The 14452-nt window shown below is 35.7% G+C and overlaps 1 protein-coding gene and 1 pseudogene across 1 annotated transcript in view; both read right to left on the reverse strand.

Annotated features, from left to right (window-relative positions):
* Positions 1 to 6378, reverse strand: part of LOC107597099 (circularly permutated Ras protein 1-like) — a 14217-nt gene extending 7839 nt beyond the window's left edge. The window contains 10 exon segments of the mRNA XM_016288009.1: positions 567 to 718; positions 1897 to 1986; positions 2082 to 2132; positions 2222 to 2422; positions 2498 to 2595; positions 2681 to 2767; positions 2921 to 3013; positions 5004 to 5096; positions 5537 to 5620; positions 6297 to 6378. Of these exon segments, the coding sequence (XP_016143495.1) occupies positions 567 to 718; positions 1897 to 1986; positions 2082 to 2132; positions 2222 to 2422; positions 2498 to 2595; positions 2681 to 2767; positions 2921 to 3013; positions 5004 to 5096; positions 5537 to 5620; positions 6297 to 6324 (977 nt within the window). The 5' untranslated portion in view covers positions 6325 to 6378.
* Positions 6379 to 9780: 3402 nt separating this feature from the next.
* LOC107597087 (triokinase/FMN cyclase-like) lies at positions 9781 to 14039 on the reverse strand (annotated as a pseudogene).
* Between the last annotated feature and the right edge of the window lie 413 nt (positions 14040 to 14452).

A 14452-nucleotide genomic window follows, 5' to 3' on the forward strand; every position in this document is an offset into this window, starting at 1 on the left:
TCGTTTGTAATGGGTTTTATTGGTTTTGTCTGGTCGTGCCGGGAGATGGCATCAGAGTACAGTGAGGGGCGTGTTTCTCCTCTATGCACCGCCTTTCTGAAACACGTCGATTTTTACAAAACTCATCGGTCTGAAAAACCAGGTGTGCTCTGATTGGCCAGCGATCCAGTGTGTTGTGATTGGCCAAATACCTCAAGCGTGTGACCGAAGTGTAATGTACAATATGTGGAAAATAATGTGTTTTTTGAACCTTAAACCGCATAAACATATTTCATTACACCAAATACACAAAATAATGTTATTTTTAGCAGCGTCATATGAGCCCTTTAACAGGATATAGTGGTTTCATAAAGCTGTGGACCTTTAAACAACAATTCAGACAGTTTACCAACTGACAGAAGCACAAAACACGAAATCAGACAGCCTAGCAGAAAGAAGCTCATTGACAAGCCTACAAAATACTGCCTGCTCACACATGCATACGCAAACACAGAAAAAATACAGACAAGATGACGTGACCTTTGACAGATATACATACAATAAAAGCCAGAGAATGTGCCACTCACTCTTTGATTTTCTGGGTGAGAGGTTGGATTGTCTCTGCAATGCAGTGAGGGGTGCTGTAGTTCCCACCCTCCTTCTTCAGATAGTCATAGTCCAGCAGTGCCCAGTCTCTCAGAGTGAGAGGAACCTTTGTGCCATCACCATATACTGTCACCTAACAACCACAAACACAACTGTTCATGCTTTTCTGAACTGTAATCTATTCACGTGACAGTAAAATAAAGCACTATGAGAGCTATGCTGCTATTCTTTACCTCTGTATCTAGCTCTCTGAAATGGCTTTTAATTAGCTAAACTTAGTAGTTTCACACGCTTCTTAGTTTCTTCATAGTGAATTTTGGTTTCCACAAACCAGAAGCCACATGCTTTTCAAAACCAAAACAAGAATGGGAAATGCTCAGTCATCACAGCTTGTCATCACATGTCAGTAAGTTTTATAGGTCTGTTGAATTTTGGCTTCACAAGTATGTAGTCCACAAGTATGTATGATTTACAGGGAACATTCAGCCTGGTTCCGTATCGCCAAAATCTACCAGCATAAACTCTGGACCACAGAGCTGCTTATTCTGACAAAGAATAACCCACTTAAACAGGAAGAGACCACCTGAATGGCTTGTAAAATGACCAACCACATTTTTTAGTGTTGTTTAGCCACTAACCTATTCAAAATATATTATACCGGGTGTATTCAAACTTTTTGAAGCTACCCTACATATAATATAAAAGCAGTTCTATATTTTCATGTTTAAAGACATTTACAACAAGTGAGAAAAAGCATGTATATTATAAAGACAACATGTTGGAAGTTAAAAATAAATACATTGCACATAAGGCAAGGCAAATATTCAAATTCTTTGTATTAAGTTTATCTTTTTTCTTCCTAACATTGTAATAATATTGTGCAGTATAAACATGAGAGAAACATTTTTAAATAAACTCTAATGTGAATGTATAGTGCTTTTCACAATAAATATGTTTCCAGTAAAATTACATCTAACAATTCCATTATATATAATAATGTATACATAATATATAAAAATAAAAAAATTATTTTTCCTCTCACATTTTCCCCAGACCCCACATTTCTGTATTACACCACAATAATTGCATGGCATTGCAAACACAATAAAATAATAGTGCGGCAGATTTTGCAAACAAGTGTACAGAAAAAATTGAGGAAAATGTTTATAGTCTTTGTTATCAGAACTGGTAATAATAAACGGTTTGTGCACATCAAGTTAAAAAAAGCCTAAAATGTACTTGATGCCATTACAGCATCTCCTCTCGTTCTGCTTTTCTGGCTCACTCCTTTTTCCCCATAAGTATCTTTACCTCATTGTTAAACGTCACCAGTGCCACTCTTCGGTGAGGTGAGGTTTTCTGCAGGGAGGTCAGCACCATCTGAAGAGCTTCTTGGACTCCCTGAATCCCAAAAAATGGGAGTATAACTTCAAATGCATTGTGCCTGTTTATACAAGCAAAAATAATTGTATTTAAAGTCAAAAGTCACCTCTCACCTGCAGTCGAGAAACATATGTGGGTGATCGTGTGCTGTTACCGGGAGAGATCTGAGAGAAAAATATATTTAATGTGAACAAGTGAGGGTGTTAAAAACAAAATAACAGCTCTGGATGTCTTTAATGAAAGTGATCGGCACCTCAGAAGTGACGCTCATACTTCCGGAAATGTCCACGCACAGGACAATAAGCATGTCGTCTAGATTCTCATAATCTGTGTCCTCATCTTCGTCCAAGTAAAGTATATCCCTGCCTGGAGGATTGCGCAAAGGAAACCGGCCGCCCTTCAGTGTAGTCTGGGGGTAAACGTTCTCCTTCCCACAAAACTCACAGCTCCATATCTAGAAAAAAGGGACAGGAAACAACAGTAAGTGTCATATAAACACAGTGGTTTTGCACCTGTTGGTATAACTTACTATTGTTTTCTGGTGTGTCTCTGGGCTGCTTGCCGAGGACATGATGGCATTGCATTTCCCACAACGCACTGGTTTCTGGCTGCTCTGTATAGCAGATGCTAAGGAGATAGTAAGTGAGCTGAACAGATGTAACATTTAGGAAGATCATGCTGTCAAAAAATATTGTTTAGCAGTTTAGCACACCTTTACCAATGTCCACGAGGCTTCCCACTTTTAGCGACACTACATTTACATTAGCTTTAAGTTGAGTCTCTCCATTATTTTCCAGACCTGAGAAAGAGAGTGAAGGAGGGTGAGGGTGAACTCATTGAACCTGTTTATTGTCAAACATCATAGTATTTTCAGTGTATCGCTTCAGTTTAAGCATAACTAATATTCTCTGTGCTTTTTCGTGTTATGAAGGGAGTGTGAATGACTTCTCACCTCTCGGTGGTAATGGTGGTGGGAGTGCGCTACAGAGAGTGTCTCTCCTTTGTATGTTACGGGGCGGTACAGGTGGAGGAGCCATCAATGGAGCTGTAAGAGAAAAAAAAAACGGGAAAAAAAATTAGGTAAAAAAAATGATAAAAAATAATAACATTTTCTTATACAAATTAAACATTTTTTTTTGCAAGGATGCATTCAATTAATCAAAAGTGACAGTAAAGCCATTTACAATTTTACCAAAGATTTTCGTTGTAAATAAATGCTGTTTTTAACATTGATAATAAAAACAAATTATTATTAAGCACTAAATCAGCATATAAGAATGATTCCTGAAGGATCATGTTACACTAAAGTCTGGGGTAACTGCTGTTGAAAATTCAGCTTTGCATCACAGGAAAAATTTGAGGGTCAGAGTAGCTTTATTGTCATTCCAGCTCTATACAGATAGCATACAGTGAAACCAGACAGCGTTTCTCCAGGACCAAGGTGCTACATAGACAAAAACACAGAACTACAAAGAAACTAAACTGGACATAATGAAATTATATTAAATAGGCTAAGTAAAAAGTTAAATAAGAACTAAGAAGACTATTTATAAAAAAAAAGTACTAAGAGAAAAAATAGCTGACTATAATATAAGAACTGTGAACGTTTATCACAGACTACACAGGACTACATTAAGTGCATGTGTAATTTACGTGTAAAAAGTGTAATTTACAAATTACACTAAAATATAAAACAGTTATTTTAAATTATTTTAATATTTAATATAATAATATTAATGTTATTTAATATTATTAAATAATATTTCACAATATTACTATTTTTATTATATTAAAATCAAATAAATGCAGCCTTGGTGAGCATAAGAGACTTCCATTTATAAAGATTTAGATTTATACAGAAGTTGGACAAAATAATGTAAACACCCATCATTTGCCTTTAATACAGCTTCCAGCCTTCTTTGACTAAATTCATCCCATTTTGTAATAGTCTCCATTTGAATGGCATCTGTCAGAACATGTGCCCATTGTTTTACAGATGTTGAAGGAGGGAATCGGCTATCCATTCTTCTCTTTGAAACTGTCCACAGTGGTTTGATAATATTCAAATCAGCTGATATGTCTGGCCAGGGCAGATGTTTTATCTTCCAGGCTTGACATCATGATACCATCTTTTTTGCATTTTAGCATTGGTGTCTGTGATTTCAGTTTTAGCAGTTGCAGCTCTTTCATGATTGTTGGCTTTGTGAAGTCAGATTTTGTGGAAACCTTGGGTTTAACCTTCATGGTTAAAAGGATGTTTGCTGTCTTTTGCTGCAGTAGTTCTTTGTTGTTTGGACACAATCCTTCTCAGTGTTTGACAGTCCTTATTGTTCACTTTCAGTTTTCGCCAACTACTTTATTTCACTAATGAAGTCTTGCCATGCTTTGCATATGCAGTCGTAATCAAAAAGACTGCTGTTCTTAAAGCACCTAACAATTGGGTTTTAAGGTTACAGACGCTCCTGCTAAAAGGGCTTTCATGATTCATCATTTGTGGAAGTCTGTCAAGTCACCCATTTCACAAACCACTAGTACTAACCACTGCTGAACACAACTTGTACCACGCTAATATACAAACCAGAGAGTACAAACAATGAAAAGATCATTCGCAAAAATAAATCCCAACGTTTGTTATTTCACTTGAGCCTACACAAATTATATAAACCTTTACTGTATAATAATGGGCATTTATGTCATTTTGTCTAAATCAAACGCACCTATGAGGTTTCTCTGTCATCAACTTTTTACACCCACAAAAAGGATGTGAGCTTATTTTTTCCAACCAGCATTTTCTTCTCAAGAGTACAGGCATGGCCTGAACCAAAAGAGTTGTTCCACTCAACATTTAAAGTTTCAATCAAACAAATGAGTCAATTCTGCCGTTCTTTATCAGAACTAGTAACAAAACAATTGCCACAAAAACAACATTAAAGAAATAACAATTTCTCACATGTACAGAGAGAATACAAGCCACTTATTCGGAACAATGTTCATAAAGCAATGCTAAGGTGAAAAACAAGGTGTCATTTACTCACCTGGTTTCTGAACAAAGGTAACGCGGTTGTCGTAAGGATGATCGGAGACAGACTGAGCTCTGGACAGACCACAGGGAAGAGTGGAGGCAAAACCTACAAAACATGAGAAGGCATGAGGGATAGATGGAGTTACACACTGACTATTTGTGCCAAATAATATAAAAATACCCCAAAACACAACACGGGGCAAGTTGTCACAATGGGAGCCTGCCTATTAGAGACTATTTAATGTTATTCTTTAAGTGAAATTTTAACAGTAAAATGATTATGAAGTACAAAACAATCGACAAAACAGCAAAATATAAAAAATGGTCCAACCTGATAATGCACTGCCATTAAATCTGACACAGCTAGGGAAACCAGGCATGTGTAACTGAACTGTTGTTGCCGAGCTTTCCCTTAATACATATTACTCTTCATTCACTAATCCTGTATCTTTACATGTCTCATCAGTATTATCTGCGCTGTATTATTAAATGTTAATAACCAACAGTTCGCCATTCTCATTAATGCATTTACAGCGTACAACTGACCTTGATTTGAGACTTTAGCTTCATCTTCTGTTAAGCTCTCAGACTTCCAGTTACACACAACATGACTGCAAGAAAACTCCATCTCTGTGGGTGATAAGAAAAACAGAAAGCCTTGGTAAAAACAGTCAGACATTATACTTGCATCAAGTTATTTACAGTCAAATTAAAATAGAAACCTGTAACGCCCAGGCACTTTAAAATAACAACTTCAGCACGTATCTCTTAACACTTTCCTGGTTGAGCTGTGTACACTGAGAACGGCAGATAATGCTTTGTTTTTCTCTGCAGTTTTTATTTTTTTGAAGACTTTCATTTCCTGCTAAAATGGTTTACTTTTACTTTGATCTCAGTTGCTGGAAGCCGTTACACATACGGTAAACACTGTGGCACAGTTTGATTTTCTTCCAAAATGATCTTAATCCAGAAAATAACGTGATTAATCATTAAAACAATGCTAGTATGTGCCTTTGCCGTCATCAATCACTGCGGTTTTACCTTTTCTTCTCTGTTCTTTCCTTTCCTTTTCTATTAAAGTTTTCAAAAACCAAGAGCCAACACACCCTGGTGTTATAATTTTTATAAGATGTATAAAATAATACAATGTTAGTATGGTAGTATTCATTGAAACTACAAGCAAAATGAGTGAGGGGTTGACTCTACTGATACAAGATACATGGTAATATACAGTATAATAGAAACAGCCTATTAATCACAAGGGCATCATCTCTGATGAACTCTACAATGTTTGAAATGTACCTACCTAGTGATGGTAGATCAAAATAAAGCATCTGTCATTCAGCTTGCATAGAAAGCCAGCAACATTACGGTCCTGCGCTTCACACACTTACTGTGCATGTTTGACTGTGTGCATGAAGACACAGGAAGTCTGTGGGTGCATGACTAGAAGAAAAAAAAGGTAAAGAATAAAAGCGAGAGAGAGAAACGAAACAAGATGTCCAGCTTGATTGTGTGTCTCGGTGTAGATTTAAATAAACTTGTTTTTGTTCTCCCTTTTCCGCTTTCATCTAACATGAACTTTGATTCATATGACAGGCTTACCTTTACATAGAGAGATAATTCAGTCATTTAATCATTAGCAGCAGGGCAAGGCTTTCACACTGGGTGTAATATAAATAGTAAGTCATCACACTCACGTCATCAAAATAAATATTCCCCTAGGCTCAAAACGGGATTGTCAAGTTTCTTCTGTAGACATGTATGAACATGCGGGTGGGAGTATTATGAGCACGTAATCCTTAACCTGCTGGAAAAACATAAGATATATGCATTATCATCACATTAGAAGGACAGTTCACCCAAAAATTCAAATTTTGACATTATTTACTAAAATAAATATTTTGAGAAATGAGAAAAATGGAGGTCAATGGTAACAAAAACTAGAGGTATAGAATGGCATGAGGGTAAGTAAATGATGACAGATTTTTGAATTTTTGAGGGAACTATCCCTTTAACATCTGATTATTAAAAATGATGTCGCCACAGATTAAAATGTAGCAAATGTTTTCTTTAATTATCAGTCACATTAATTCACATTACAATGAAATGCATTTAAAATGTGATGTTAAAACATGTTTACTAGTGTTAAATTGACTTTTAATAATGCTCCTTTTCCATTCAAACCATATTTATATAAAAAAATGTAAATTACAAGTAATAAATGATGATAATGGTTATAGTAAGTAAACAAAAACAATTCAGCAAGTCAGTCACTCATCTTTTCATTGCTTCGTTAATGGCAGTACATTGATTAATTATTCAGGATTTCGAGCATTGAAGCAAAAAAAAAGTGTAAATTCTGCTAAACGAGTGGCACCAAACTGCAATGCAAAAATGATTACTGTTATAAAAAGTTTTCTTGGACCAAAATTACACAATTGATTGAGCCATTGCTTCTATGTGGGCCAAACATAGTTGAATGCTGAGCAACAGTTTTTACACTACTTTAAGGATGTCATCCTATTAACATCACATTTAACAGGGTGTGTATTTTAAAAGTTCACACGCCATCTTGAAGATCTGCAATAATCAAATGTTAGCAAACACGTGTTTTGTTTACAGCCTTTTTCTTTACTATTCCTTAAAGGGATAGTTCACCCAAAATGCAATTATTCATCATTATGCATTCTTCTTTCAGATGAATACAGTCAGGGTTAGGGCTGGTCGACTATGACAAAAAAAATCATAATCACGATTATTTTGGTCGATACTGTAATCACGATTATTTAACACAAGTATTAGTGGGCTATATGACCAAAACTTTATATGAAATATTTAAAGATAGTGATATATACCAAATATATATTTTCTGTAAATAAGGTTGCTATGACATCTACATTTTAGAGACCAGCGAAATGTCACAATTCTCAATCCCACAGCAGAGTATTAGGGTAACTGATATTAGTAAAAAAAATTAAAAAACAACAACAACAAAAAATAATTAAACTGCCAGTAATAAAAAAAGCAAAGGAATACAATAGATTAAAAAAAGATACAAATGAAACAAACTGCTTTAAGTTTTTAATGCAAGTCTAAAGTATTCAGTTAACAGCCTACTAGAGAAATTGAATAATCAATTTCACTCGAGCAATGTGTGATTTTGTCTTTGTCTTTTGTTGTTTGATTAATATTAAAGGGGTCATATGATGCGATTTCAATTTTTTTATGTTTATGCGGTGCGATGCAATGCAACGCGTAAAAAGACAGTATAAGTCATTATAATCAGTAATTATGTCCCCACTGGATGCAACAAATGCCTCGTTTATAATGGGTTTGAATGTTTTTGTCTCGTCGCTCCGGCCGGGACACGGCATCAACAGTGTGTGAGGGGCGTAGCATTTCCGTCTCACGCTTGAGGTATTCGGCCAATCACAACGCATTGGATAGCTGGCCAATCAGAGCACACCTCGCTTTTTCAGACCGATGAGCTTTGTAAGAATCGACGCGTTTCAAAAAGGCGGGGCATAGAGGAGAAACAATAATGTACAGTATGTGGAAAATAATGTGTTTTTTAACTTTAAACCACATAAACACATTTCATTACACCAAATACACAAAATAATGTTCTTTTTAGCAGCATCATATGACCCCTTTAAGCACACAGTCGCAGCAGGAATATTAGCCTGCTGTCACTTTAAGAGCTGCACGGACCCAATTTACCATCACACACGTATTTTCATTCTCAACTGTTTACGTTCATTTATTACATAATCGACAAGGTTTACGTTAATAATCACTAAGCGCCGCATTTTGACACATTTTTGCATGTATTTGACCGTTTAGGCACTAAAAGTTGACTTTACACGTCTGTGTTCTGCTCCGATTCTGAGCGCATGCACAGTAATCCTCCTGAGGAACAGTTCTCGTTAGCGCTTTTAAAAACATGAATAAATCTAATCAACTTTAATAAATCAAGCACGTCCCATTTTGCAAAAGTCTCATTACATGATTTTACGAATTTGCACGTGAAATTGGTCTTTAATGGAGGAGCGAAAGAGCACCGCTAGAAAGGGGGCGGAATGGGGCGCAAATCTCGATTACTGTATTTTCATAATTGTTGGAGGCCAAAATCGAAATCGAAACTGAGTTTCAAAATAATGTTCTTTTTAGCAGCATCATATGACCCCTTTAAGCACACAGTCGCAGCAGGAATATTAGCCTGCTGTCACTTTAAGAGCTGCACGGACCCAATTTACCATCACACACGTATTTTCATTCTCAACTGTTTACGTTCATTTATTACATAATCGACAAGGTTTACGTTAATAATCACTAAGCGCCGCATTTTGACACATTTTTGCATGTATTTGACCGTTTAGGCACTAAAAGTTGACTTTACACGTCTGTGTTCTGCTCCGATTCTGAGCGCATGCACAGTAATCCTCCTGAGGAACAGTTCTCGTTAGCGCTTTTAAAAACATGAATAAATCTAATCAACTTTAATAAATCAAGCACGTCCCATTTTGCAAAAGTCTCATTACATGATTTTACGAATTTGCACATGAAATTGGTCTTTAATGGAGGAGCGAAAGAGCACCGCTAGAAAGGGGGCGGAATGGGGCGCAAATCTCGATTACTGTATTTTCATAATTGTTGGAGGCCAAAATCGAAATCGAAACTGAGTTTTGATAAATTGCACAGCCCTAATCAGAGTTATATTAAAAAATGTCCTTTTCATTTTTGGGTGAACTATCCCTTTACGGAACTGTTGGTGAGCTTCTCTTCCTCTAGGCCTTCAAAGCATTGAGGATGGCCTTCAGTATGGCGGTTACCGCTACGGCACCAGGGTCAGGTTGAGTCAAATGTTGAGATGCAACATAACTGGCACGTCCAGCCCTTGCAGTGAGATTGCGGGTCGACTCCGCTCCCAAAATCTGCTTTCTGTTACAGATAAGCAAGAGGGCAATATTATAGATGCAAGAAATTATGAGAACACAAGAAAGCTAAACATGGCCAAAGTGGAAGTCCATACCTCCACTGCTGATTGTAGTATAGTTATGTGACCATCAGGAGGCGCTGTGGAAAGCTTCATCAGCTCTTCCGCAGCAGGGCACAGGGCATCAAGCTAAAAGATAACACACGGTCAGTTTTATTAATAATTTGCAAGTATCAAAGGCTTGATTTAATGATGGTACTATGATAAAACCTGCAGGTTAATTATTTCAGAAACACTGCTCATGTTTCTTGAGTAAATCAGCATATTAGAATGATTTCTGAAGGATCATGTGACACTGAAAACTGGAGTAATGATGCTGAAAATTCTACTTTGTAGCACAGGAATAAATTCGATTTTAAAATATATTAGAATAGAAAACTGCAAAAATTAATCAATAAAATAACAATAAAAAAATTTTATGAAAAAAAAATCACATTACTGTTTTTATTTTTCGGTACAGTATTTTTATCAATAAATGCAGCCTACTTTTAACCAGTAATGTAATCTAATCTACATTTACTAACTCAAGATAAGATAAGTTTGTGTAAAACAGTTACTACAACTAGAATATGACTCTTAATTCATGTCTCAAGCATACCATGGTCCTGATCCTCCATATCTGTTGGAAAACAAGGAAGTATTTACATTTGCAATAAAATGACACATCTTTATACTTCATACACGTCACTAAGTTTACAGTTTGGCACATTTTATACTGAGAATGCCAAAGTATCAAGGAAAACAATTCAGACTCAATGTGTTCAGCTAATACCTGTGTCACTGACCTCTTCATGGCCTCTGTGCCAGCATGCAATGCCTTTGCCCAAGCCGCACCATCACAGTTTTGTTTGAGAGCCACAGACAAAAAGAGGCAGTGTAACTGTGAAGAAAAAGATTAAGGGTTATTTGATAATTTCATGAGAAAACATAATATTGTTTCCAGATTTTTAGAGTAACTAATCAGCTCAAGCATTGGTTTAGTGAGTCAAATGTTTGAACCTGATATACATTCACATGCTGCCCCTGATGATCCTCCCATCCTTTCCTGGACCAACAGAGCAAGATCTGCTAGAAGCTGGCCAAGGTTCCCAGGGATTCTGCTAGTCTGAGCCATTCCTTAATGGCTGAAGTAGACAACATTGTGAGGGCATGTAAAACAGTCGTTTAAAAAGCATAATACATTTCCACAAAATTAAGAAATACTGTATGTGGGTTTAAATGATATGTGCATTGTTTAAATGTTGAAAATGTTTTACCATTAGCTATGAGAGCATGTGTGCTCCCACAATCTCCATCTCCTGCTGCACGTTCCTCTTGGTGCTGCATGAGGATCCTGCACACGGACTCCAACACTAATCGAATGACTGAAGACAGCAAACCTGTGGAGCAGCACCACTGTGTTGATGAAGTGCTTCAGGTATTTCAGTACAAATATACACTACCGTTCAAATGTTTGAAGTCAGTAAGATTTTTTTAAAAGAAATGAATAATTTTATTCAGCAAGGAAGCATTACTTTGATCAAAGTGACAGTAAAGACATTTATAATGTTACAAAAGGTTTATATTTTAAATAAATGCTGTTCTTTTGAGCTTTCTGTTCACCAAAGAATCCTAATTCAGCTTTGCCATCGCAGGAATAAATTACATTTTAAAATATATTAAAATAGAAAACTGTATTTACTTTAAATTGTAATAATATTTTACAATATTAGTGTTTTAACTGTATTTTTGATTAAATAAATGCAGCCTTGGTGAGCATAAGAAATGTTCTTTCAAAAACATTAAAGAATCTTACCAACCACAAACTTTTAAAAGGGATATTATTTGTCATAAAATATTTAACCATGTTAATTTTTTTATTACAAATATTAGATTTATTTTACTAATAGGGCTGTCAAACGATTAATCGCGATTAATCACATCCAAAATAAAAGTTTTTGTTTGCATAATATATGTATGTGTTCTGTGTATATTTACACACACATACAGTATATATTTTGAAAATATTTACATGTATTTACATGTCTATATTTATATTCATATAATTTATATTATAAATAGATATATTTAATATATATATTAAAAAAAAATCTGAAATATATACATGCATGTGTGTGTATTTATAGATACATAATAAATGTACACAGTACACATATATTATGTAAACAAAAACTTTTATTTTGGATGCGATTAATCGTGATTAATCGATTGACAGCACTAATTATTCATGAAATAATAAGGTTTAAATACATATTTAAATCCTGAATTACATTACAGGAAATACAAATAAACTGAGACATATATGTCTAAAATTTGAACAATGTATATTTTGATTGTCTCTCTGTCTCTTCTCTATCTTCAGTAAACTTATCTGAAGCTGCAGCAAGTTTTTCTTCAGGTTCCTCCCACTCACAGAGGCTGTGCTGAGGTTAGGCCAGGCCGGGGCTGTGGTTTTAGCATCTGAGAAACACAAATCAGTGACTCTCCACTACATATTCATTTCAGACTATACTGGCAATCGAGTAAGTTTAGTATTTTAAATAGAGAGTGTGCAGTGAAACTTTGTCCAAAGTTTAAAACTTTGTATTAGAATTTTTAGTTATAAGTCAAAATTACTCTCTTTTTTTGAGAAAATAAACGAATGATTCCAATCTCAAGGTAAGTATGCTTGTAAAATTGGTTTTAAACAGAACGCACCAAACAGTCTGAGCATCTCTTCATCGACCTTCATTAAAGAAAGAGACATTCTCGCCATCTCCAGAGATGTCATGAATGGTCCAGACATCACCCTTACAACCAGCATACCACGCTCCTCTGAAAATGACAAACACTGAAACATTATTTATTCTATTCATGCAAAACAAAAAGAAGAATTGTCTAAATAAAGTATGTAAAGCTGAATGTTGCACAGTATATGATTTAGAATGTGTTGTGCTACTTGAGCCTCACCTAGGCAGTGTACAGCTGCTTTAGAAACCACAGCTATTTCCAAACACGAGAGAGCACCAAGATTATTGACACACAGCACCACCTTGTCTCCTGTTAGAGAAATACAGGTTTAAATACATTTATGTAAACACACTCCTTCAGAATCAACCCTGTGCTGGCCAGTTACACTTCTTACCTGATTTCAGGGACAGATGTGATTTGTTTGAGGAATCAGTCATGTGACTTATAGTTTTCACAACTTCATCAGCAGAGGCCACCTGTGAAAAAAATCAAAACCATCAATCTCAAAGGACCATATATTGCTTTTTATTGTAGAGATTATCGGCACATTAAAAAAAGACTCACTTTTGATCTCTTAATACCTGGTTCTCCGTGGATCCCTACACAAATAAATATATAGTGTGCACTTTAATGTACAAACATGATATATATAGTTTGGGGTCAGTAAGATTTAAAGAAATTAATACTTTTATTCAGCATTAAATTGTTTAAAATTTACAGTAAAGAGATTTATAACATTGTATTTCTAGTTCAGATAAATTAAGTTATTTTGAACTTTCTATTCATCAAAAAATTCTGAAGGTTTCCACAAAAATATTAAGCAGCACAGCTGTTTCACATTGATAATAATAAATGTTTCTTGAGCACCAAATCAGCATATGGGGGATCATGTGACACTGAAGACGGGAGAAATGACTGCTGAAAGCTTTGCCATCACAGGATTTAAAATATTAAAATGTATTAAAACAACAGTTATATTGATTGTATTGTAATAATATTAAATTGTAACCATTTTTACTGTATTTTTTATCAAATAAATTCAGCCTTAGTGAGTTTTTCAAAAACATGAAAAATATAAGTATGCTTATTTACTGCTACATAAAATAATTCGTTATTTTTACACTTTAGTTATAAATCTCTCCTACCCAGTCCCAGCTCCATCTCTCCTGGTGGAAGCTGGAAAGATGGAAGGCATCCAGGCACACTGCAAGGAGACAGACATACATCAGCCACAATCACCATGTCCACCTGAGCGCCCTGTGACCGGGCCTGTTCAACAGCTATGCCAAAGTTTAGGCGGTCACCCGTGTAGTTCTTCATGATGAGCAGGACTCCCGAAGCACCTCCCTTCCACAGGCCAGCACACTGCCTGGAGGAGGAGACGCAAATACTGCTCCCGCCACAGCTCCAGACAGCATTCCCACGCCAATATAACCTGAATGAGAGTGAGATTCATTAAATGTCATAATAGTCCAAAACAGCAGAGCATGATGCTAGCAACACCAAGGTCATGGGTTCAGTTCCCAGGGAATGCATAAACTGTAAAACTGTACAGTGGTGGCCAAAATGATTAGAACACTAGTATTTTCACCAGCTAAAAAAATGGTTTTAAGTCAGTTATTTCTATCTTTTGCTGTAGTGTGTCAGTAGGAAATTTCGGTTTACATTTCCAAAAATTCATTTAGCCATTAATTGTAATAATCCGGTGAGGATTATACCTGCAAAGCTACAGT

Source organism: Sinocyclocheilus grahami, unplaced genomic scaffold (genome assembly GCF_001515645.1).
Source record: "Sinocyclocheilus grahami isolate Dianchi unplaced genomic scaffold, SAMN03320097.WGS_v1.1 scaffold227.1, whole genome shotgun sequence".
Lineage (NCBI taxonomy): Eukaryota > Metazoa > Chordata > Actinopteri > Cypriniformes > Cyprinidae > Sinocyclocheilus > Sinocyclocheilus grahami.